This window comes from Accipiter gentilis, chromosome 6 (genome assembly GCF_929443795.1).
Source record: "Accipiter gentilis chromosome 6, bAccGen1.1, whole genome shotgun sequence".
In the NCBI taxonomy this organism is placed as follows: domain Eukaryota; kingdom Metazoa; phylum Chordata; class Aves; order Accipitriformes; family Accipitridae; genus Astur; species Astur gentilis.
Window position 1 is genome coordinate 35861927 of NC_064885.1, and position 27487 is coordinate 35889413.

A 27487-nucleotide genomic window follows, 5' to 3' on the forward strand; every position below is an offset into this window, starting at 1 on the left:
TGTATAGGTCAGCCCTTACAAACACAGATAGGATGCTAGTGACACAGCGATCACAGCAAGTTATCACTGAGCAATGCAACTGCTGTTTATGAAGACACAACATAAGCATGTTATTGTTTACAGATTTAGACATCAAGCATAGGTTTTAAACAGCACAGCTAACATGTGAATTTAAATATTCAATACAGCACCTACAGTAATCCTCCCACAGCTTCTCTGACTTCACACAAGCTCCCTGTCAGTTGTTTGCATTAAGCCCCAAGGGATAACTTAGCTTGTGTGATTTCAGGTAAGACAGTCACCTCTGATTCACAGGCCACTCCGCACACTTCCTACTACTTAGCAACAGAGTACCAGTTATCACCTGCTGAGCAAGACTAGTCTTCAGAGAGGCAGCAACACCAAAGTGCTCTTGCAGGAGAGTGGGATGAGTTTGTCTCAGTTTTAGAGCTTCCTGCAATTCATGTTAAGTGGAAGTTAGTTATACTGTGTGCCCTGTGAATGGATTCTCTATTCTTGTGAAAAACAAATATTTGGCTGGCATGTCAGTTTTTGTTGGGACATAAATTCACACTAGAGTGACAGTGAAAAAATTAGTATCACCCAGGAACAAGGATGATACAAAAAGTGAAGTAGTGATCACACTTACTATACAATAGTAAAGAAAGTGTGTGAGGTGGTAATTTTGATTGGAAAATATTTATAAACATGCTAGAAAAGTGGGTGAAGAAAAACATAACTCGGGCAATTTGAACTTTTAGCATGAAACTAGTGATTTTGTCAGGAGTTCCTTTTCCAAACCTCCCTCAGCAAGCAGAAAAGGAGGTCTTCCAGTTCTCACCCTGCCAAGATAATGATTCACAGACACTACTGTCAGGCCAGTACTTCCAGTTATGCTCTAGAGACTAATAACCTCAATTTCTAGTTGTGGTTCCCATTTATCAGTTTTTAGAAATGACTAGTTAGTGGAAATTAATTCACTTTTTTCCTCCTGTCCTAGTGAGTGCCACCAAAGATCACGATGTGCCAGATGCGCACAGAGTCTATCTATCAAGAAATCATTGCTATGTATCATACAAATAATTAGTGATTGAAGTTGGTTGATGCCTTCGTAGATGCTTCTGGTTAAGTTAAAACAGTATAACATTTACAAACCACTCAATCTAATTAACTCACCTATTTGACCAGTCTCACCCAAGTAGCAGACAAGTTGCTCAGAGTAAAGTTCAAAAATACAATTTCCCCAATAGAAAATCTGAGTTAAAAGTTTCCTGCTTTATCCCATGCTCATTACCATGTGTTCATTACCACAGCCTGAGCTTTCTAGGTCAGATCATTTCACTGATGCAGTCAGTAGCCCAACCACACCTTCACCAGCACACTGAATGGGCAGTACAGCAAAAGGTGTAAGTGCCCAGGAGCAGCTTTGCTGCTGAACTGCACAGGGGATACCCATTAGTAGTTTGGGGCTTCCTAAATTAGTGCCTTGAGTAATTCAATCAGCCTCCAGTGACAAAATGGGTAAAATCCAATCCAACTACTAACTTGGGTAGCTAATTACGTCTAAATTTTAGGTGCATCTTATGCCAGTCCTTCTAAAATAAGTCCCATATATATCCAGTGGGGAAGCTAGGTGCCTTTGAGAACCTCCTGAGGGACAGCCTAAATTAGGCAGGCAGGATCTCCTTCTGGAGTTGCTTTTCTAGGCATTATCTCTCCCTATTGAACATGGAGGAAATTTAGGCACTTAATTTAAGAGAACTAGTTCACTATGTGCTCAAAACATAGGTGCTAATTAGCTGCCTATGCCTGACTGGAACCCCCCAATTTAAATTCCAAATAATTTATCTTAAAGACTAGCATAATGTTATGCCCTACTAACATTAAAAAAAAAAAAGAAGAAAACAGCATGCATTGCACACTGCAAACAGATCAAGATCAGAAATGCAGTAAGAAAGTATACAAAACAGGATGTCAGGATCATACCTTACTGGCAGCCTCAGTGCGCTCCAGCACTCCCACAGCATAAGCCCAGCACTCTAGGAGGAGAAAGCAAAGCACTTGTAGCCACGAGCAGGGAAGGTTGTGTAGGTGAACATTATCAACTGTAAATGTAACACTAGGTAAGAAGTTGGTCCTCTTAGCCGTTCCTCTGAGCACCAGGTGTGCTCCAGCTCCCTCTGCCTTAAGGCCAAACTAAGCTGCTCTGTGGAAACTTTTCACAACAGAGCCCTGTGAACTACTCCCCCCCCCCCCCCCCCCTTTTTTTTTTTTTATTTTAAATCAGGCTACTCACTAGTTATTTCATAAGTCTCTTACAACAATGAAAAGTGTAGGCTGGGAGTAAAGCAAAACCAAAGCCATAGCAGTTGCTGTATACATACATAATCTCACATGGTCTCTGGCATAGTAAAACACACCACCCCTGACACCAGCATCGCAAGAGGCACCTGCATTAAAACCATAAGCCAAAGGCCCTGAAGATGAGCAGAAAACAAGTTTTTATGGGACAGCGGAGCCGCCACCATAATAGCAGCTGGGTGCTTGCTGTGCCCCGAGCAGACTCCCTACCACAGTGCCAGGCATGAGGAGAGGCCCTGGGGCCGAGGCTCTAGGAAGGTGTTTTACCAGGCAGGGAGCTTCTGTGGGGGCAAGGGGAGAAAATAAGGCCCGGGAGGATTTAGGGGTGACTGCAGGGCAGAGGAAGAGGTGCTAACTGAGCGTCTGAGGGAAACTAACACCAGGCTAGATATCGGCTAGAAGGAAGAAATCCCTCTCATAGCCACTGCTCCCTTTCAGGGGGCCAGCGCTGTGCCTCTCCCACAGCAACATCTCCCCTCCTGCCCCAGCACACCCACACCCAGGCTTTAATATTTTTGACCTCAAACCAGCACCATTCATTGGGCTCCCACCTACCCTTCAGGCCCGAGGATCATCCAGAGAGGGAATCATCATAAGCTGCTGTTGCCACCTCCTCCTCTCGCAGCAGCCCTAAGGGCAGCACAGACACCGCTAGCTAAACCAGAGCACTGGGGAAAAGAAAATTCCACAGCAAAGGCAGCTGCAGGTAATAAACTAAATCAGGTGAATAAATGGATACAGCTGGGGATGGGGCAGGTGACAGGGCACAGAAAATGGCGGCCAGGTGATTCCCCTCAGTGACCTGGGCTGCAGGGCCGGCCAGCCTGTGCTGAGGGGAAATATGGCAGACGTGGCCTCCAGCACAGCAACTGCCACTGCCTGACCCTGCCTCTATGCCTTGTCTCAGATCTCTGCTAAATAATTCTTGCTTTGAGTGTATTCAAGCAGTGGGGCTGATATCAGCCATCAGGTGACACTTTTGACTCTCCCAGTATCTCTCCCAAAGCTCCAAAACTCACCACATATATGCTTTTTTGGAAGAAAAAATTCCAATAGCAGTACTGGGGTGAGAAAAAGCACCTTTTCCCGTTGTGCTGTTGAACAGCAGAAGTCAGTCGCAGAAAATTCATTTGAATTTAGAAGGAGTTTTTTATACTATGGATGAGTCTCTTCAGATGTATTGGTAGTAGGGAATATCACCCTCCATAGATTTTAAATATCCTTCAGTTAAAGAAGTGTGTGGGCTTTTTCTTTAATTAAAATGAATTTTATAAAGAAAAATTAAGTTCTTAGAAATATTATGAGAATTTATGGCACTCACTGGCTAAATTAGTACTCAGAAATCAACAGTTTCACAGGCTGAGTCTATACCACTTGGCGTGTGTGCAAATATTGCAGGCATAAATACTGTGCGGCAGTGCAGCGCCAGCCGCCTGGCTCCTGATCCCAGTGCTGCTTCCTCCAGTAGCGGGTGATGTTGGGTAGTTTGCTTAATTTCACTTTGCTTCTCTCGTCTGCAAGATAGAGATAATACTTCTCAGTTCTGCAGTGGTGCCAGGCTTGATTCATGAATGTTTTAAAGCATTCTGTGATATTCACCCTGAAAGGTGCTTGAGAACCATAAATTATGACTTTAATATAGATAATAGTTTTCATCTCATGAATGTTTTATAGCACTACTCCAAATTCGTGCCTGATATAATTCTAATAACTTGAGCAGAGTTAAACTAGGGATAAATTTGGTACAATACATGAGGCAGCAAAATGAAATTCAAAGTGTGAGACCTAGGGCTTACCAAGTGGCATTGCATAGACAGTAATGTCAGAAACCTACCCCACTGCCCGCTTTTCTACAGCAAAAATATCAACTCATGGCACTCTTTAACCTGTAAGGTCTGATTAATCATTAAATGTCTGCTTCACATCAAAATCATATTTTTCTAATATGTTCTATTGCTATACGTATGTAGTTTGTATTTATTGAGAATTAGTAGACTTGGTCATGTATTTGCTACCTGTTTTGACCCAAATATTTCAGTTGAAAGGAGATTATTTTTCACAGCAACAATCCTTTTAATAAGACACTCCTACAGCTTCCAGTCCTTAGTTATGGGAGCAGAGGACACAGGACTAGGAAGGATCGTCTGGGTTGCAGTTCACTTCTCAAAAGCAATCACATCATAAACAGCCATGTAGAAAACGTGTCAAAAGCCATTTTAAATAGGTCAGCTTTTTGTCCCCCTACTCCAAAAAAAAAATACTGTTCATACACTTCACTGCTGTGATAGTTAGAAATATTATTTTAATTCCCAGACCAGATCTATTCATGGCCAGTTTAGATCTCTTTTTTGTCGTGCCAACTTTTCTCTATAGCTGAAACAACTTTCTTCCTCTAATGTCATCTAACCACTCTCCCTTTATGCATACATGAAGAATAATTATATTCCTACTCAATCTTCATTTTGTTAGCCCAAGGAAGTCAAACTCTCTTAGTCTCCCTGTAAAATGTGTTCTTTATTCCTCTGCTCATTTGGGTGGCCCATCTCTGATGAATTTAGTGTGTATGTTCACAAAGTAAGAGTGTCAGAGAAGAGGAACCTATTTGTTTTCTAATTAAATGCTGCAAATGCAGCAGAAAGAAGACACAACTTAGTAAAAATTAAATCTTAGTGTTTGCTGGCAAAACTGATGAAGTCGAAATTACCATCAATCTTCTTTCAGTTTGATGGTAGAATTTTATCAAGGGACTTTGCACAATACACTACTGCTATCAAAATAATGAAGGCCTATTGCTGAGCAGGTCTTCTTTCTATAAACAACATAATAAAGAAATGTCCAGGGACGCAATAAGCAGCTTTGAAAAGAAAAAATATTGGCCAGACATCTGCTACTTCACAATTCAATTGAACTTTGGAGAAATTCAGATCTTTGTTGATTCTAGTCTCCTTCCCCTCCACGACTGATTCTTAGCATTATTGCTGGTCTTTCCAGAGTTTATCCTCTTACCCCCACAACACGTTTAGGCAATAAATTGCCTTTCCAATTGGTCTTCACATTTTCTATTCTTCACTGTCTCCAGTGAGTGATCTTGGCTGTCTTGGTTCTCAATCCTTCTTCATTCCCTCCTTCCCCATTTTTTCCTATCAAAGAAAATTTCCATGGAATGTAATGGGAAACTTGATAAGCATCTAAATCTTATGTGATAACGTACCCTATTGATACACTCTTATAGATAAGAATATTTCCTATGAAGATTTTACATCTACAGTGACTCCTATAGAACCTCTCCTTTATTCCCTCCTTTCCTCCTCCAAATGGTGTAGGACTTTTCTTTATGCTGTTAGCGTATCGCAGAATAGATCATTGAAGATCCAGCTGATCCAGAAGCTTTGTCAGTCTTTCTGCTAGATACTATGTTCACCTGAATACGCAACTTCCTGCAGAAGTGCAGCAGCTGTTACTAATGCTAGTTCCTAGAATGGGGTGTGTAAATGCAAAAAGGAAAAAGTATTCGAACAATTTTTGCTGCTATCTGGATTTGATCATAAAGAAACTTTTAAAATATCAAAAGTAATTTGGACAAGAATCAACTAGGCATCTACGTTCATTTTTTCACCAATAGAAATGAGTGAGGACTGTCATCAAATCATAAATAGAAAAATAAAGTCTTCTTAAATATCAGTATTAGGTAAAAGTATAGACCTGGAGATAATGTGGGTACTGTAGAGATACCTTTAATGGAAATCAAAGGTGTGCAGTGGGTATAAATGCAATTTCCAATCAAGTGTTGAGATTTAATTAAGCAAGTCAATTCTGTGCTTTGAGTGAGACAGCAACCTGGACAATGAATTTGGACAGTTAAAAAAAGCACATGATTAAGTCACCTGTAAGGCATGTCTGCAGTCTGGGTTTGGCATGTGCAGAACTAGAGTTTGGGACAGTATCATTGCCAGATTTCTAAATTAAGTGCCCACGTTTGCACGTTCTGCTACACACAGTTGGGCAGGCAATCACTCATCTGTCTTCCACATTACTCATGTAAATTGGTATTTCAGTGCAAAACTGTAAGGACCTGGGCAAATGAATAAGTGCACATATTATACAGTCAGTCAGCATTAGGCACCAGCTTAAATGTTTGATCCATCAAAGTAATGGGCTTTTTATTTCAATAGCTCTGGTATTTTCTTGCAACTTTGTAATACAGGAATCAAGTACTGAACAACAGTGATTCTAAGCTGTTTTGCTGTAATATCTTCAGAGGCAATCCTGCTACTGGAGTAGCTAAATGCCAGTAATTAACAAATATAAAATAAGGATGAGTAAATACCTTTTTTTTTTTTTGCCAGTTCTAGTCCATATCAGCATCCTAAATTTAAAAGTTCAAATATATCTGAGAGAAGATTTTGAAAATTCAACAATGGAAAAAGAGTGAGAACAGAATGGAGAGAGGGAGAGCAGAGAGGATAAAAGTAATGCTGAAATAGCTCCAGATGAAAGCAACAGACAGAGGGAAAACATGTTTTCACATTATTAAAGATAAAGTAAATACAGGGCACACCATCAGACATCCATCCAGCTCAGCATAGGTCTTGATCCTCCAGTCAGAGATAGGTTGCAGAGAGGAGACTTTTATTTCTGAGACTGTTTTGTGTTTTCCCTTTTTAATCCCTAATACATGAAATAGCCTGTAATACAGAGATTTCCTTTAGGTAGCAGAAAACCAATGCATTCATGCAATTACAATAAACAGGGAAAACTGCTCATAAATAAAAACTGTATTATGAGTCTTCACACAGTCAAAACTCATGCAGGAAGCTCATACATTCACCAGGCTCCATCCACTGTCATTCATATGTCTTTGTATTGCAGAGAAGTGTTTTCTGTCTCAGCACGTTATTGTTTAACGGGCTAATGCATATTTGCTAGATGAAATGGTATCGTGGAAGTTCTGTGGGGAGGCATGTTACTTGTGAAAAAAAGACCACTTCCAAATACTAAAAAAGCCCTGCTTAGTCTCCTGGTGATAGAGAAGGCCAACTTCACCCATTGATTTGAAGGGAGTTACATCAGGCCTTGTATACTTTAGCCCTATAAGCAATAGTATGCAATAATTGCTATGGAAAAATCACCTTGCTGCTTTATTTTTGTGAAATTTATAAAATTGGAATATAATTTTGCCCCAAAAGAGTGACTAAAGTTTTTTATTTTAACCTAGAGCTATTTGGACATCTTCTAATTGCAATATCTTACTCTCTCACAATCAAAAATAAAGCGCATGATATTGTGATAATATGTTTTTTAAATTCTGCATTGCAACAACAGTTTGTGACCCTGGGGTTTTTTGTTGCTAGCTGGTGAACGAGCAACAAGAAAGCAGACCCCTTCTGAGCCCCTCCATTGATGACTTTCTCTGTGAAACTAAACCAGAAGCTGTTGCAAGGCCTGTAACATCAAACACTGCAGGTAAACAAAATTCTTTACCATCCCTCACTAGAGAGAAATAATTTTAGTTTTATCTTAATTACAGAACATTTTTGTCAAGTGATTTCTTGATTTGTTACTATTTGTACGAAATTACAAGCTAGTATTAAATTATAATTGCCTGATCTATTAATAGAAAAAACCTTGTTCAATACATTGGAGGGCAAATCTGATGTGATCCAAACCACATGTATTCTAGCAGATCTCTGGGCTTGAATTAAAGTGACCTTAAGTTCAACAGGAAGTATGTATCAGTTTGACCAATTGCCAATCTTTTTTTTTTTTTTTTTGCAGAATTTTAACCTATGGGAAAGCCACATTTAGTCTGGTTTTAACCAAACCCATTCCTTACTTTAGAAAGATTTTCTTCAATAAAAACTTGGATGGGATGTCAGACAAAAGGGAAGAGATGTCAAAACAGTTTATCCAGGCTGAGTTTGGTCACTTTATTAATCTAACACATTTCTTAGCTCCTTTGTGTTGTGATGAGATAGTAGAGCAGATAATAAAAAGTAAGGGTGAATCCTGAAAGGCTTTTGAATTATATTGAATTATATTTCAAGTATATTGTCCTTTGGAAGTGTTTTTAGAAACTGGCCTCCTCTATTCTGTATTTGTGCAAAGGTAATCAAAGTGGTTGAGCAGATCAGCTGAGATACAATAAAATCGGCATAGCACTACTATGTTCTATTGCTATCTCATAAAATGACTTGGCTTGTTAGAAGCCATTTAATTAAAATCTATATACATGCAAATTATTGAATGAATAATTGACAGCTGGGTGATTATCATCACATCTAATTAATATGTGTCTAAAGCAATATGCAAGTTCTAATAACAAAAACTGGAACACTGAATTAAATAACAATTGTAAATAATATTTTTTCATTTTATATATAGCTAAAGATATTACAGGGATGAATAGAAATATTTCAGGTTGTTTAAGAGTGGTGTTTGTTGTAAAAAAGTAAGTATCTGTAGATCGTATATCTGCCTTGAATATCTATCAGACGGGGGGGGGGGGGGGGGCGGGCGGGCTAGGCTCATTTAATAACAAAAATTTCTTATTCTATGAAGACTGATGACATTCAGTATTTACCAAGAACATAGATAAAGCACTGCAAGCAATAATACAAATTTATCTATCACAAACACCTGCCCTATAAAATGATGATAAAAAGGGAGTTTTTCTATCTTTTATGTGCTAAAGAATTTTAAGTGTTACTCTTCAAGAAACTTTTAAATGAAGAACTGAGAATGAACACAGTGTTATAGTCCTTAATAGAAATAACAGTAGAATTTATAATTATATTCAATATTTTTCCCTTGAAAGACAAACAGCGACAACAGCAGAAACCATTACTAAACACACCATTATTCCTTTATGACCCAAGAAGTCCACCCAAGAAGCTGTCTACTCTTCAGCTTTTTCTGTAATGGCCTGTGGCACAACAGTAGTGCCCTAAGCAGCTGTTACCAGTACTTGATAAACCATAACAGTAAACCAAATCTTATCTAAAAGCTCAATTGTACAGGGAACCCTTACAACATAAAATCTGTAGAGTAAGGCCACATCCTTAAGACCTAAGATGTCTTTAAGATTTTTAGAGGAAAAGCCTTTTATGCAAATCAAGCTTTTTTAAACTGCATCCAGTTAAGCACCTGAAATCCCTAGTCATATTTGAATATGCTGGTCATCGTCTTTAGCCAGGAAATATACATCTACTCTAGTCAAATGCAAACACATCAGTAATTTTTTTTCCAATTAAAACAAATTTTAAGAAGTGAGCTATTTGAATTAAAACAACATTGAATCCTAACATTTTGTCTCTAAGTATTATCAACAGGTCTGGATCTCTTGGATCTTAGTGAACCTGTCTTACAAACCCAAAACAAAGCAAAGAAATCAGAGAATCCATCAAGAAGTGAAGGCTTAAAAGCTTCAACCCACAGAAAGAAGACAGACAATTCTGACCTTATCAGTGTGGATACTGAGCAGAAAGTCCAGACTGTCAGAGTTTCAGACAAGTCTTCACTAGATTTAGGTAAGAGTGTAGCTATTTTATCAGTGCTACATAGCCTTGCTTAGCACAAGTTTCTCCTTGCTACTATCACAAAATAAGGAGCAACACCAGATTTTTTGTTGCACCGCATTTTAGCAGGGAGTGTAACCTTTGTCCCACATTATAAACTACTTGAAACACTTTAATCTTGAAACACTGTGAACACATTTTTGCCTTTGCAATTATACCAATTACTGGTATAAGTTGTCACTAAATGTGCAAATAAGGTTTTGAAAGGATTTTTTCAATAAAGAATTTAGTCAGGGTGAGTAAAATGGTAGAAAAATCTGTAGGGGTATCATGAGAAATTGGTAAAGGACATAAATCAGAGGAAGCCCATACTGGATGTCCTTTTCAGAACCGCAGATGTCAGAAAAACACATTATATTTGTAAATATTGCTTTATCTATGCATACAAGAGAAAAAAAAAAAATCCATTCTTGACAAAAGAGCTATATTTATACAGATTGAAAAAAAAATCCCAAACACAACTCAATATCCTGCCAAGCATGATCTATAGATGAGCTTTGGAAAAGGTGAATCTAATTTAGTTCCATCCAAACTAAATTACTTGCACCGCAACTGAGAAATTTGCAAGGTAAATGTAATTTATACCAAGGTAGCAAATCTTCCATTCATCAGCACAGAAATTCTTTTAGAGAACTTTATCTTCAAACAGGAGCTGAACATCCAATTTTTGCAAAGCAAGTCCAACATATGACTGAATAATATCAGTTGCCTACACAGTCATTTTTAAATGGTAGTCACTAAAATAAGTTTTATTTTTACAATTTGGCTACAATTAGGAAATTAAAAATATCCCAAACTATCAAATAGTTAGTATAATTTTATCAACAGATCTAAATTACATACAAATCACTGATTGTAAACCAAGAGTTCCACTGAGATTCTGACCATGAATACTAATAGATTTAGAAAAATGTTGTGAATTACCAAATATTTTCACAGAGTATTAGCTAGAAAGGTGCACAACATTTCTGTATATTGGACCTCAACTAAAATAGTCTTTGGTGGCACCATTTGCTTTATAACCTACATTTAGCGGAGCACGTAAACTTTTCTGCAGTAGTTTCTTTAAAAGAATCCTATTTTCTTTTCTTATTTTTCAGTTGATATTCAGACACAGCTAGAGAAATGGGATGATGTCAATTTTCATGGAGACAGGAGTAGCAAGGTCCACCCTTCTGCAGAGCGACCATCATCATCATCCAGAGCTCCTTCAAAAGAGCTTTTATGGTACAACTCTTTGCTTTCCTTACAAAAATATTTCCAGTCCAGCTTCCTTAATTCACAGAAATGCTCGCTTGATGACAAGTCATATTATTAAATCTGTTATGATTACATTATATGTGTTCAAGCAGACATTTTGGACAATGTGTTATAAGCAAGTACACTATAAAATGACATTTTGCCAGCAATTTTTAATGTTGTGAAAAGTAGCAGGTGCAATTACTAAATAAATGGTGGTGAGAATTCTACAGAGGCACGCAGTGATCCAAAACCAACTACAAAGATGTGAGTAAAATGAGTAAAAAAGGATACTTGGCAGTGATTTGACAGTCCCTCGATATCCAGTGTATTTTGGTTTTGCTACCAAGAGGGCAGAATTTCTGTGTATAACTGGAAGAGGCAAGATAAAATATCCAAGCCAAGTACTACCTCTTTCACGCAGTTCAACTAAAATTGCAGGGGATGTAAATGGGGGAAGAATTGGACTTTGCTATTGGGAACAGTTCATATTGATTAATTCTGCTGCCTTCCTGATATGTAAGCAACACTCATTCACTACATTATGCATGACCATAATTAGCATTTTCATACACTAGAAGCAGTTTTCTGACCAAATGGTGCTTATCCTGTATCTTAACCTGCCCTTTATCTGGGTGTTTCATTAACTTAGAGCTTTACACAAGTTTTGCTCAGTTAATTTGATTTTGGTCTACAGGGTTTCATTTTCTAGGAAGAAAGAATATTAAGATATTGTAGCACAAAAATGCACATATGCCAAGGTGAAGTCCTGCGATGTGGTGGTTGATTCTTAGACACTGACTGCAGGTACAGTCTTGTGTCATTGCCTAACCTCATTTTGCCTAGCTATGAAACAGAAGCATAGTGGTAGAGGCAAAGTCTTTATTCCATTATACTAGTTTTGTGCCAATATATACACAGGGCTGTACTGGCGAATCAGACCTGACTCTGTTCTGTTGTATTAACTATTGTCTGCATGTGATTGAAAAGCGTAAGAGTGGAAACACAGAGAAGGGTTTTGATAACTGCAAGTTAAACAATTCAGTTAAAAGAAATAACCTAATTAATCAGTATATGCTTATGAACCTGAAAGACATAAGGCAGCATGTCTTAGTGTGCAGTGATGAGTATGTAAATGCATTCTTTCCAGGTCTACAGAAAACAGATCACAGTCTGAGCTGACTAATGTCAAGAGTGCCCTGGACTCTGATTCAACATCAGAATTAGAACTTGCACCTGCAACACAGGTAAGATGATTTGGTAGATTTATTAACAATAAAAAGGCAAGTAGGAATTGTCCTACTGGCTAACCGTTCACATTCTGGAAGAACTATTTAAGGGGTATTTTCAGGATCAATAGTTAAAAGATTCATAAACTGGTTCTTCACACAGCTTCCAAATTAATGTGTTATGAAAGTGACTTACGTAGATCAGCATCTCAAACATTCAGAGTTTAATAGTGCAATGAATTGTGACCTTCCTGTACAGAGAGAAAGACTTCAAACTACAATTTACAGCATCCCTTCCTCCGGTTCTGAAAAGCAAACTTCTAATGGTTCCCTCTCCCTGCAATATATCTATTCTCAAGGCTTCTTGGTCAACCAGGAATACCCAAAATTGGGAAATGGCTGAGGAATACAAGAAGGAATCATTAGACCAACATTCATTAGCAGTTTATCTCCATAGGTGAGAGAGCAGTGTGGTGAAAGGACTTTTTCCTGCTGGAAAAGGAACTCTAATACAGAGGGCTCTGGGCTGAAGGTTTGTAGATTTGCCCAATTCCACTGTCATATCGTATACTGGACAGGACCTTGCGGAAATGATTAGAGTTGTGTAGTTTTAGAGATGTATGTATGCATATATATGTAGAAACATACATTTATATATGCATTCACATAGATCAGGTTGCTTATGTACCTTCTTTCTTGTTTCTTATTTTTTAACAGACAGGTTTCAAGTTCAGCCAATGCCACTGGCAGGGGGAAGAGAGAGTTGTTTGGTGGATTAGCTTTTAGCTGAAAATAATTTTCTCCTCTTCCACAGTTATTTTTAGGACTGGTCTTTAAAACCTTTCTGTCAGATGGAATATCTGGAAATTAATAGAAAATTATAGCCTCATTTGAAAATGGAAAAATGAGACACTAAAATGCCAAATGTCTTTCCTGAGACTATACATTGTTTTTTTTCAGAAAATAGAAATAGAACCCAGTTATCAGGATCCATTCCTGTGTTTTGGCTAGGAAAAAAAGTCTCCTTTAGTTCCCTGCCATCTCTACATTACAAACAGATATTTTTTTTCCCTTTAGAAAGCCTACAACTAGTTGTAATGCATGTATCTTTCCCTTCTGCGCAATAGATTTATACATCTTTGTAATGGAAAAGATCTATTGCATAATATCATCCACTTGATGTGGACAGTGTGTTTTCACATGCTTTGTCCAGCTTGTCTTTAAGTACCTTTAACCTGTTTCTAGGAGGCTGTTCCTCAGCCTAATAGATCTACATGTCAGGAAGTTTGTGCTCAACCAAGATGTGTGGAAATCAAGTAGACAGTCACAGAATTTAAGTGCTCTGGCTTTCTATAAAAGCAGTTACAAATTTAGAATATAACATCTCTACTTTATATGGTCTATTTCCTGTTTATCTTCCACTAGAATAATTGCAGAAGCAAAAAATCCACATTTTTAATCCAATATAAGTTGAGGCTCCATATTATTTTGTAAAATGACTGGTATTTCAAAACAAAAAAATGTGAAGTTGAATCAGCCTACTTGAAAAAGAAGCAGAGTATATAAAATCCTCATCTGTTGTTTTGGTATATTTCATGTTTTCTTTTGTTTTATCATAAGCTGCTTTTTTTCAAATGTGATCCATTCAAGTCATAAAATGTTGTTAATTGGTAATTAGTAGTGCAGAGAACTGACCTGAAGTGAGATTGCGTTCTTATTCTAGGTAGTTTACTTAGAAATTTAGTGTTTTCATTCACTGCCTGCTTCATCCTGCTTATACTTCGACTGTCAAAGTTGTCATTTCCCAACAAACAGGTTCATCTGTCTTGATTGAGTTCTTAATCTGTTTGTAAAAGAAATCAGGTTAGAGCTTTTACGAAAGCATATGTTTTCCATACTTTGTCCTCTATAGATCTTGTCTATCTCATTTACGGGTAACCTTTGCATATGCAACAGATTCTGCCATACCCTAAATATTTCATCTTGTCAAACTTGCTGCAGTTTTTCATCAGCAGTTTCTCAGATAATCACCTTCATCACTCATCTTTGACATGTTAGATTTAGTTCCTCAAAGTGAAATACTAAGTAACTAGGTCATATTTTCATTTTCATCATTACGCAATCTTCTTAAGAAAATCCTGTGTTTACCAGAACTTATGCCAATACAAAATCACAAAGGCAAGCTTTGAATTAATAAGGAAGAAATGTGTTTGAAGGCTGGAACGGGCAATAGCATGGTGGCTGTCATTGGAAATGGCTGTCTTGCTTCTCAGTATTCTACTTACATCATACGTTACGTATTATTAACTCTTAAACTGCATTGGCCCAAAGTATCTTTGTTTTTTCTTTTTTCTGCCATTCTGGAAAGTTCCTTGTTATGCTTTTATTAGTACTGAGATATCCTACAGTGTTTGGGTGTTTTTTGAAGGTGTTTTTTTTCTCTTATAATTACAGACTGCAGGGGGAGATATGTTCAATTGTATATGCATAAAGTCTGCTCATGTTTTAACTTTCTAAGTGCCTGCCTGAACATTTCAGATATTTTATTGCTCACCCAGAATGCATACACAAAAACCCTGACATGCTAAAAAACTAATTCTAATATGTCAGCACTCTTAGACAAAGATATAGTGCAAAGCCAGTAAACCTTAGAAATCTGCAGTTTGGGGCAACAATATTTAGAATGCAAAATTTTTTTCCCACTTCTCCCAAATAGCTGCAGTAAGACTAATGGCCCTAGCTCTCCTCAGATGTACGTTACTCTAATGAAATGAAGATTTACAAGGAACAGATTAAGCTCATTATTTGAAGACTGGCTCAAAAGTTAAGACTGTTATTTAAGCCTCTCACTAACAGTTAAGGTCCAACAGCACATAAGCAGACTACAAGCGCAGGAAAGTGTGTGCAAATGCATTGGAACGGAGGATTTTGTCCCTGAAGACAGCAGCCAGTGGTCAGCTACAGCACCTCCATTGTAGAGTGGTGAGCATATCAAACCACAGTGTATGCAGAGTGTCCATGCCTCAGACATACCCATTCCACCCTGACCCATATCCCACCTTGGGCTCCCCTTAAGGGAAGCAGCTTGTCCTGGTTTCAGCTGGGATAGAGTTAATTTTCTTTCCAGTAGCTGGTATAGTGCTGTCTTGGGTTCAGTATGAGGAGAATGTTGATAACACACTGATGTTTTCAGTTGTTGCTAAGTAATGTTTAGACTAAGTCCAGGATTTTTCAGCTTCTGATGCCCAGCCAGCAAGAAGGCTGGAGGGGCACAAGAAGGTGGGAGGGGACACAGCCAGGGCAGCTGACACAGACTGGCCACCGGGGTATTCCATACCGTGTGACGTCATGTCCAGTATATGAACTGGGAGGAGTGGGGCTGGGGGGATTGCCGCTCAAGGACTAACTGGGCATCAGTCGGGGGGTGGTGAGCAATTGCATTGTGCATCACTTGTTTTGTATATTCCAATTCTTTTATTATTATTATTGTATTCTTCTTGTTATTATTATTATTTTCTTCCCTTCTGTCCTATTAAACTGTCTTTATCTCAACCTACAAGTTTTACTTTTTTCTGGATTCTCTTCCCCATCCCACTGGGTGAGGGGTAGTGAGCAGGTGGCTGCATGGTGTGTAGTTGCTGACTGGGGTTAAACCATGACACAGCTGCAGAGTCCCACCCCATCACTAGCTGGAGATGTTAAGTTCTCCAGTGCTGGCACTCCATTCTCAGCCCACCTCTCTTCCTGCACTAGTGAAAGGCAGCATGTTTGTTATATGTGGGGTCTTTCATTTCTGGGTATCACAACTCAGAATATGAGTCTACATTGTCTAAATGCAAATGCAGCTTATGTGGGTTTTGTTAATTACTTCTTTTTTTCCCCTTTGGCTGTGCATTTAATGGAGGAGAAAGTATATTTCTGAGGGGATTATGCAGGGACAATATGTATACTCTGATGTGTGGCAGAGGACAGGACTTCTGTGCTTCTTGTCCTCTTCCTTCTTGCCTCTCTACTACCCCAACAAGCTGACTCTCCCCTTCTGCAGTACTACTCAGTCTGAACATCATGATTTACAGTATTGTCCTTGACCCAAGGAAATTACAGTCACTGGAAACAAAAGATTAAAAAGTGGAAGTAATCAAACATTTTGTGAGAGCCAACTCGTAAATAATGAAAAGGCTAGGACATAATTAATGTCTATCAACAGAGTTTTGTGTCAAGAAAACCAAATTTAATTCTTTGATCAGATTACAGGTCAGGTTGATAAATGTTGCTGTCTGATATTCTGCAAGATGTTTGAATTAACATACCATATTCTGATTTTAAAATTAACACCATATAATATGACTAAAGCAGCTCTTAAACAGATTAAAACTGATCTCAAGAACAGCAGTTATTTGCTAGGAATCGTAATCACATGGGTGTTCTTCTGTGATTCCAAAGAGAAACGATGGTTGTCAATATCATTGATCTGAAAATAAATATGCAAGCCATTCCTGATAAAATTTGCATATGATACAACAGCGGAATTAAAATAATATAAATAAGGGAGTCATAAAAATGAGCTGGTGACCAAGACATCTGTATAAATACATATTCCAAAACAGTCACTTGAAAAATCATACATTTCAGAACAAGAATGCAGGCTCTACTTACAACACTGTGCTGGAAGGCAATCTGAAAAGAATCTATGGCTCAGAGTGTACAAGGATGTCAACATGAGTGCTCCCTGTGCAGTACTGTGGCAGGAAGAGCATGTAGAGGCAGGCATAATTAGCAGGAGATAGGAGACCACCTGATTTCTGTACAGAGAAAAGGCAAGACAGGTACTGGAATATAAGATTCACTTTGGTTGTCTGTACAGCTATAAAAAAATAAAGAGGGAGAATAAAAGATACACAAAAAAGGCTGAAATCCAAATGCCTCATAATGAGAAAATTTAAGATCTCAATCTCTTTATATAATTTAAAAGACAATTAAAACCTGTTTAAAGTCATCAGTATCTTTCCACAGAGAAAATAAGGGGTACTAAAAAGTGCTTTAAACTACAGGAAAAAGAAGAATAAGAAGGGATAGTTGGAAACTGAAATTAACAAGAGAAACAAGGAGGGCAATTAAATAAATTTGCAAACAATGTGATATGATTAAGGTCTCCTGATAATTTTAAATTAAATCCAAGCACCTTCCTCAAAGACATATATTCCAGACAACCTCAATTTCTTCTCTGTGGAACGTCAGTTTCATCCTGCAGATGTTGAGTGACAAATACCATCATGTGATGTACAGACAAATGGATGACTCGAACCAGTTACCTCTTCTGCCCTAAATTCTATTAATCAATAAAACAACCATTTTGTGTATAGGATTGGGGTTTGGTATGTTTTCAATGACAATCTGAAATCTCTTCCTGGCCTCACCAAAGAAAAACAGCATTTTCCAAACAACGTGGACCAGAGGTAGTAGATGTGAAAGCAGAAACAGTAGATCCTCAGTGTAGACCTTCCCTCACACTCTGTGCTTCCTGTCACTTGCAGCAGAGTCCAGAAGCCAACACAGAACACACACAGTGCCCCTCACCACCACGTGCTTCTCACAGAAATTTTGCTGTATCATTCTTTTCTAACCATATATCATCAACCCAATATACATTTCACTCATCAATCTCTACCTGAGAGACCAAAGACTCAGGAACAAACCAGAAACCTTAGGGCTAGATTGACAAATGAATGTCATCGTTCTAGACAAAACAACATGTGTGTACACACACAGACATACGTATTTGACCAAGCATTGCATATTACTTAAATGAAACTCAGGAATGTATTGGATGTTTTCATCCCAGCAGTGCACGTTCCAACACTTGCAGATACAGTCCAATGAGTCTAAAGTGAGCAAAATTAGTCTTTTAGCAATGTGGCTCATTGAAATTGAGTATTACAAGTATAGTCATCAGAAATATAATCACATAAATTAATGCAATTGGGACCATGGTCAGGCAAATGGCTAATGAGTTTAACCTCTGACAAACATGGGAAGGGATTAGCAGTCAGAGCTCTGTTTAGCAAGATTAGGCCACTTTGTGCTTTTCTATGCCAACATTGAATACTGTTTGGTTTTTGTACTGTGCCTTTTGTGCAAAAAAAGAAAAAAATGTTTTTAATAAAAGAACAGGGAGAAACTTGTTATGTACTTCCACTGGGATCAACTGACAGAACTGACAGTCAGCACAGAAGAGAGAGCTGCTGATTGTAAAAAGGATTTGTCCTTCCAGTGAAATCCATAGCAGACTTGGCTCTCCAATGTGATCCCAAAGCAGAACCTGAAAGAAAAACACAAAATGTACAGGGAAAATGAGATGTTTTCTTCCTGGAGCATAGCGAGAGGAATGCATTGTCACAGTCATAATGCAGGAGAAGGAACAATTAAGGTAGAAATCTTGCACGAAATAGTCAGCTCTTCCCTTTGTAGCCCAACTCTTGCATTGTCTTTTCTTAGATGTCTCTTTATCTTTCACACATCTTGAGTGAAAAGTCTAGAAAAGATAAATTACTCTGCTTCCCATGAGGAATGGTCTCTGCTACAGTGTAAGAGAATTCAGAGGAATTCATGCAGGGACACAACGAGTTTTGCCCAAGAAAAAGGCCATTTGGGGCTCTAGGCAATTAAGGAAATAACTCAGAAATGTGGCAGAGAGTATATCATCCCTTTCTGATTTATTCTTTTATTTTTTAGGCACGATCAACTAAGGAGCAGCGTTGGGGAGGGCCTCTTCTCTCCAGAAATCACTCCTTAGAGGAGGAATTTGAAAGAGCAAAGGCAGCTGTTGAGGTATTACTTCATTTACTGTTTTCATTTTCAGCTAATGTTCTACAGGTTTCTTATTCATCTTGCAGCACAAGTATAGCAGAAAGTTGGAACTAGATTATTTAAAGCAAAGTAAAGATACATTTCCTGGAGTTACTCATTTAAAATAGCAGTTTCTCCCTTAAAAAAAAAAAAAAAAAAATAACCTTAGCTATAAATGAAGATTAGACAGAACCAAGTTTTCAAGCTCAATTTTTATTGCTATAGCAAGTGGGTCAAGAAAAATTCCCCATAAATGTAAGTACTTCCAAACTTAAAGTATAAGAGTGAAACACATTTTTCCCCAGCAACTGAATGTGTACAGTTATTTAAGCTCAGACACAAACCAATTCTCCACAGTGAAACTGGAATTCGGAATCATTGTTAAACAGAATGATTACCTGCTGTAACGGATAACTGCACGTATACCAGTAACCATGCACCAATACATTTTTATAATTAGTGGCAGAATGTTAAACACTGGAGTAGTCTCATTTCCTTACAAATCGATTTAGTTTGAAAAGGTGCATGTACTTGGATAGTTCTCCTATTGCACTTCTGTTTTTTTCACTAACTACTACTTTTCCAACATGAAGAATGCCTGGAGTGTTGTCCTATACCACTAGTCCTGTCCTGATCCTGTCCAGAGGCAAGGTGGCATACAGGGTTTTTTAACAGAATCCAATAAAAAAATTAGATATAACCAATGATCTTGAGCATCATATCTTCTCAGTCGGTAACCCTTCAAAATCCCATCACCACAAAGAGCTAAGGCAGCTGCATCCCACCGAGGGCAAAAGTTCAGGCTGAATTATGTAACAGCCACTGAAATGAGTTTTTAGAGTGGAAAGGATGAAGCTATGAAACCAATTCCTCAAAACTGATTATTTTTGGCATGAACTGCAGTCTCATTAGTCTCCAAACATCTAGTACACTTCAGGGATATTTGGGTTTAGATTTAAATTTTACTGCCTGTATTTTAAGACTCCTCTAACTCAAGTTTTATACCATTGTAATTCCAGTGTTAGCAGTTGAACTATTCTAGATTAATATTGGTTGATTACAAACAAAACTAGGCCTAAATCATATGCTGGCTTCTAGCTAGAAACAGAATTTAAGAAATTAATTTGATTTGTAAGGTTTTTTTCATGATACGCTAAGGTAAGACTGCATGGTTTCTTCTCTCTTATTGTACACAAAAAAATTCTTGTCTCAGCGTACAAGGCTAAAATGGACACAATCAGTAAATTAGCTGTTTTATAAACTATACATTGAATGCATTTTTCTTGTATTTTCTGAGTGCATTGTTTTTTCCCGATCAAATAGATTCTTTATAAACAACTGCTGGTGACACACAGTAGGCTTTTTGATGTCACAGATCATACACATTTGCTCCAGGCAGGGGAGAGACTTGCTTTCAAATTGCCACTGCTTAAAATGCTCTAGATGTTCCTAATTGCACTGCAGACTGATCCTTAAAGTGGGACATGTTGTGGTGTAATCTGTGATTGCGACACAAGGAATCTGATGATGAACATCTCTGCCTTACAGTTAGCAGTTAAGCAAATGACATCAGTACTCTTGCAATTGCTAGACACCATGCGTGATGGGGAGTTCCCAGACATTCAGCAGAAAGAAAAATTAGTTGAGGCCAACAACAGATTACAAGACATTACTGAATTACTTTACAGAGTAAAGTAAGGAGGAGAATATATTGTAAAAAAACCCCTGCACATTAAAAGGTCATTCTGAGGCAACAAAGACAGGTTGTTAAAATGTTTTAATGTAGTCTCAAAAACAGCTATTAAAAAGAGTCTAATTAAATGTTTCCCTAACTGTGTAGCTGGCAGTCTTAAGTTATTCTTTCTGCTAAAATAGAACCTTGGACCAGGTAGTTAAAATGTAAAGGAAAGGATTCTTCAAGACCTTACAGAGCAGTTATTTCCATTTGCATATGAAAAGAATCAAATTTTCATCCTAGCTAAAATGAAGTGGTAAGAAAGCTAGAGTGATTGAAATAAATTGCAGCCCATCTCAGAAAGATTAGCGCTTTCTTAAGCGGAGAATAGATACAGTTCAAAAATTCATTTTTTAGGCTTTGGATGTTTCTGTAATATCCTTCAACTGGGAAAGCTCCAAGTGGTAAGATTAGCCAGAAAACTGATCAAGAAAAGGAAGCAAATCTCAGGTTCTTTGTGGCCTAGTTCGAAAGGAATTAATTAACAGTTCAGTAAATGAAGACACCAAACTTTATCCTCCACCCAGTATTCACTTTAGAGCTTTGGGAATGGTTTTAAGATGTCAAACTTTGAGATTAATGAAGATTTGCAAGGTAATTCTTTCTTAAGAAGGTTTAAAGATGTCTATGCCATTGGGGAATCTTTTAAGAATAAAGAGGTAAGTAAATTAGCTTTTTCATGAGAGAGGGTCCAGGTTCACTTGCAGTGATTGGGTGCTTGCAGACTTCGCTACCTTTTCTGTCATTCTGGAAATTGGACTTGATTTTTGACTCAGCCCTTTGCTATACGCGTGAGGGAAGCACAAATAGCCTAAAGTCTTCATGATTTCCAAGTGCTATAAAAAGTATGTTTTAATGTAATCTTTCTAATAATCAGCTGTGTTTCACCAAAAATTGGTACTTTTGAATTTTTTAAGAATACCAGCATGGGGATTCAGATCCATCCTGTACCTATAATCTGTTAAAATGATTGTTTCATCATCCACCATCTTCTTGGTAATGAGTTAGAGTAAATAAAAATGAAACTAAGAACACAAAAACTTCTGAGAAATGTCTCAGAGATGGAAATAAGCAATTTTGGTATCTTCTTATTCCACATTTCTCTGATGTAGAGATTAAACTGCAGATGCCACACTGTTTTGTGAGCTTACGCAAAAGAAATTTTGAGCTGTCCTCAGCATCATTTTATTTACACCAGCATGTCACATGAGCCATCTGCCATATAATATACTGTTATGAAGCATCAGAACCTATTACAGCTAAATTATGTGACAATAGTAGGAAGAAGATGGGATTATTTTATTCAAGCCTAGGAGAACATAGTTCAGAACCATCAGCTTTGTGGTTCCCATGAACACTGGTTAGAATCCTTTCTGTACCTATGATATTCTTGTCTCACTGTTTCAACATCCCTTTAGGATGTGCCTAAGGCTGCCTAAACCACATTTTAAATTGGGATCTAGGAGCCCGAGTCATTCAGATGCATTTTATTTGGTACTCTCTCAAATCACAATGGGAATCTTTGCCTTGATATACATTTTTTATCTCTAAACTTTACTCAAAAGGCATATTTAAAATTTTGGTTTGAGAATATATCAGCTAAGGAAATCTTACATAGTTAGCACATAAGTTTAACTTACTGTGTCCTTCACATTGAAGAGTATGTTGATGCAGTAATTCAAAGAAAACAAACACAGAACCTATCTTTGTTATGCATTGGTCAAGAAGGAACACTGCAAATTCATTTTTGGCAGTACAGGACAGGCAAAATTCTATTCTAAAAGCTATGAAAATAGGTAAGTTTAGAAATTAGCCAGCAATATTCACAAAGTACACCCGCACCCCCCCCCCACCCCCTTTCACTGTATCATAGGAAGTAAAGAGCCTGAAAATATTTTGCCTCCTATTTGTTTAACTGCTTCAGCATATTTTTAAATACTAAGAGTAAAAATAGCCTCTTTGACAAAATGCAGAATATTCTGCTTGGAAGTAGTCAGATGGTACGAACATTTTTCCTGGTTGTCATTCCACTTAACTGTTGCAGATGATCTGAAAACGTGCTAAATGTGTTCAACTGGTCTGAAAACTTTTGGTACATCCAAAGTAATTCGCCAGCATTAAGGTAGCAAGCATATTTTGAGGTACTTAGCACCAGTCGCATAGCAAATAGAGTTAAAATTAGCTCTAGGAGTCTTGATCCAAAGCCAGATTTTCAGAAACACTCAATACTAATTTAACCCTCCTGCCACTGAAGTCAATGAAAAAAATGCTACTAACAACAGCTGAAATAGATTTAGGCCTTTAACAAAGACTGTGTAATATTTACAGTCCTCTTTCTCAAGGACATTAAACTGCTCTGCTGTTGACATTATTTGTCACAGCAGTATTATAGCATTTTATCAGGTGCCATTATTGTGCATGATCCAGTTGCTCAGTGCAGCTCTGTCATACCAGTTTCAGAAACCCCACATGCTGCATGTACTTAGAAAGCTGTAGCTGGGACTCAAGCCCATTTGGCCCAAACAAGCAAATCTTTGCTTATAGTTGCAAAATAACAGTTGGGTCCTGGCCTGTGTCCAGGTAGCATATGATGAGTTGAAAGAAGATATAGTAAAGCAGGTCTTCTCCCCATTGCCTTATTCCTCCACCTTTGATGCACTATAGATAGACATCAAGCGCAGCTACTTGAATGCATAGTAATTCGTTAGGTTTTTAAGTGGAGTACGCACACAGTGAACTCCTGTGTGAATTATAAATACGTAATTAAGCAGCAGAATTTGAACTTAAGACCTAAACCCACTTATATGCTTGCCTACAATCTGCAGAAATGTGATTTGTTTCCAAACCATTAATTCCTAAGGGATTTTTGTGGGGAAAAATACAAGCAAAAATTCTAATATAAACATCATATATATATGTATCTCTACATAATTAGTTATATAAGTTAATCTGTTTAAAAAGGCATTGCTAATTAATTTTCAGTAGTTTTATTAATATTAATCTGTAGGAAAGGGAAATTGCCACTCCTTTACTTCATCCTGAATCTCAAAATTACTGCTAGTAAAAACATGGTCAAGTAATTTTTTCTTCAATGCAGTGCAGATTTACACTGAATGCAAAATAGTTGATAGAGATATCTGTTGAACAGGATAGTTTAAGGGATTCAAGTGCCTCTGGTCATGGCTGATAAGAGTAAAAGAGGGAGTGATCTGATTCATTATCCTAGCCTTTTCCAACCCTAAATGGACATTTCAGCACAATCTCACAACTATTTAAAAGACTGTATTTCCTTCAAATCTGGAATGAAAGCAAATTTTGAAATATTGTAAGTTGTTGTGTAACAGAGTTGTCAAGTTCTGATGCTTCTATTACAAAGAGTGAAATCTCCTCTCCATGAGTGAATGATTCACGTTCATTTCCTAGTTCACAGAGGAATGTAGCAGGTACCTTCACAGATCCAGTAATTGCGTAAGTCAGACAATTCTGAGTCTCCTGGAAGAAAGAGCTGGATGTCAAGAGGCATATACTACAGTAAGAGCCAAAGGGAAATGCCTGTGAGATTTCTAGAGAGGGAATGCACCTTGCCATTTTTAAAGAGCCTTATGATTTACAGCAGCCACACCTAATGTTAGCCAGTGCAAGTCCTCCTAATCCTTCACACCTAGTCTCAGATGTTCTCATTGCTGACTCATTCTAGATATGGTCTGTGCTTTTGTTTTTCCAAGTACCTAAGGAGGGTCGCAGCAAGTCACGCAATCACAGACTAAGCTCTATTTTTGCAGATCATGCCTGGCTGTGGAGCAGCAGCAAAGCAGTCAGTCTTGTAATGAAGATTCAGAGAAAACTATCTGGATCAGCTTATAATATCTTCAATTAATTTTGATTAGCACCTCACTCTCAAATAGTTCTGTCTAAACCTTAATAGAATTATTTGTGCTGTTGTCTTTGACATAAATAAGCCAAGAAACTGCCCTCAGTAGTGCCAGTTCACTGAAGTTCTGGCCATGACCTTGTAGGAACTGGAGAACTTGCAAAGGCTTGTTCGTTGAGCATATATTCTGCTATGGAACTGCTTTTCGGGGCTTATGACTAACGTGTGGAGGCTGAAAAAATAGCACCTTAACTTGGATTCTCCCCTTTTTCTTTTTTTAATGCTATTTCTGTTTCTTGGCATCATTTTCTAGTAGCCACAGTGGTTCCCTCATTCCAGTCATTACACATCCTAAATCTCATTCTTGTTTCATCATTTCTGTTTCTCTTGTATATGCACTTTTCCCTCTTGTCTCTGAGCTGAATGTTAATCTTACTGTACAATTTTATAATCTCTTATAGATTCCTCTCACCAGCACAGTATATGATGCAATATTAAGATTTCTCCACCATGTCAAAAAGCCCCATTTGTATTAAATCTCTTGTGCAAACACCCTCTGTCTAAGCTTTGCCATTACTCTTTTACATAGTTGAAAATGCTGCTGAATATACCACAGTGGGATCCTTGTTCTCTTTTAAACTGTTTTATCTATTGTTATTCTTTAGCATGTATGCTTAGTCGATTTTTTCTTTCTTTCTTTTTTTTTTTGGCCAGGGACTAGCAGCATTGACTTCCGTCAAATTTTATGTAACAATTTGCTGTTAGCATCCATAAGATGTAGTGTAAGCTGCTGCAAATCCTGCTTCAAATAGAACATACGTTGCCTCTGAGATAAAGAGTTTTCTGTTGACAAAATGCATTCCAATATGAGAGATGAAATTTAATTATATGGAATTCCAAATATAAGCTGTAGTATTTCAGTCACTATGATTATTACTAGAATTAATACTGCTCAGCAAAATTGCCAGACGCAGAACACTCGTAGAAAGAAATTAAAAGCTTACCATTTTATTTTAAAGTTTTGTTGCTTATTTTCTCCCCTTTTCCCCTCTTTTTCTTCTAGTCAGACACAGAGTTTTGGGATAAAATGCAAGCAGAATGGGAAGAAATGGCTCGCAGAAACTGGATTTCAGAGAACCAGGAAGCACCAGGGCAAGTCACCATCTCAACCATCGAGAAGGTAACGCAAAGTTTTTTAATACAATACACCCTTCCTGTGAAAATTTGAGATGAGCCTCAGCTATTCAAGGGAACCCAAGAAAACTCTTTGAGCATGGAAGCTAATTCTACCCCCAAAAGCTCATCCTCTTTAAGTGCCTGTAAGCACGGTAGATTTAAAAGACCTTACCATAGTAAGAAGACATCTAGACTTGCACACTGCCTGAATTCAGCTGAAAGGATCACAAAGCAAACTGCTGGATTATGGGCACTTTTGAAGATGGGCACTTAAGGAAGAGCACCAAATAAAAAAATCTGGGCTGGCACATTCAAACACTGTTGAGGATAGAAATGATAGAGATTCTGTCTCTCTTCTTCATTCCCTCCATTGTATGTTTTAATTTGATTTATATTATGTAACTGGTATTAGCAATCACCCTCTACACTGCAGTGGCAAGAAGAGAAAAAGGCAACATTCAAAGAAATACTAAAATAAACTCAGGTGCTTGCAATGCTGTTCTGTATCTTGAAGGTTAATTGAAGATTTCAGGGTATTAACTGAAGAGACATCAGGTTACAAGCACTGCAGGGAGTCAGCTGCTTGATGTGTGCTCTTTACCATCAAATTGGATGTACTGGGTTCAGTTCTGCTGTTATTGCAGGCAGCATGAGTTGTTGCCATTACCTTTGATGGGAGCAGGAGAGCCCAACATGAGTACCAGTAAGTACAACTTCAGAGCCAAAGTAAAAAAAAAAAAAGAGAGCAGAAACATAAAGGTCCAGTGATGCTGACTTTTTACACTTTTTCTCATTGAAATTTCATGGAGGTGCTCACAGCATTTTCACAGAACAAAGGATGTTTACCTCCAGTTGAAAAATAGTGAGTCATTTAATTCTATAGAGTTGCCATTCCTTGCTGCAGTGCTTCATCTTGGGTCCATTATCTCTCTTTTCCAGGGTTATTATTTCCATACTGAGAATCCCTTCAAAGATTGGCCTGGTGCTTTTGAGGAAGGACTGAAAAAAATGAAAGAAGGTGACCTGCCAGTTACAATCTTATACCTGGAGGCTGCTATTCTACAAGAACCCAATGATGCAGAGGTATTCACTCATATGCCTTTTACTGATAAAGGAAAAGGGGACTCCCTTTAGCATGCAATGATGGAATGATTTTGGGGCCCAAACCTTGCCAGTCATGACAGACTGAAACAGATTGAACGCTAACAGTGGTTTTGGGATGGAGTATGCATTGAAATAGATAATGGTGAGCTCTTCATAAGATGAGAATCTATTTTTGAAATTATAGTATTTCCAAGTTGTCATTTAAAAGCATTCAAAAGAGACAATATTTCAAACCTTTCCTTCTTTTCCTGATGTTTTCAAACTATCTTTTAAACATTGCTATTGAAAAGATGAACATTTTTGATTTAACAAGAATGTTGACAAATTTTTAAAAGTTATATCAATTTCTGAA

The 27487-nt window shown here is 37.7% G+C and overlaps 1 protein-coding gene across 3 annotated transcripts in view; it reads left to right on the forward strand.

Annotated features, from left to right (window-relative positions):
- Positions 1–27487, forward strand: part of PEX5L (peroxisomal biogenesis factor 5 like) — a 121268-nt gene that overhangs the window by 81818 nt on the left and 11963 nt on the right. For 2 of the 3 annotated variants that reach the window (XM_049802133.1, XM_049802134.1), the window contains 7 exons: positions 7713–7824; positions 9678–9887; positions 11036–11162; positions 12325–12421; positions 19136–19231; positions 25919–26035; positions 26971–27114. In XM_049802133.1, coding sequence (XP_049658090.1) covers positions 7713–7824; positions 9678–9887; positions 11036–11162; positions 12325–12421; positions 19136–19231; positions 25919–26035; positions 26971–27114 — 903 coding nt within the window. The remainder of the gene's footprint in view (positions 1–7712; positions 7825–9677; positions 9888–11035; positions 11163–12324; positions 12422–19135; positions 19232–25918; positions 26036–26970; positions 27115–27487) is intronic. The other variant, XM_049802136.1, reaches the window with a different exon arrangement.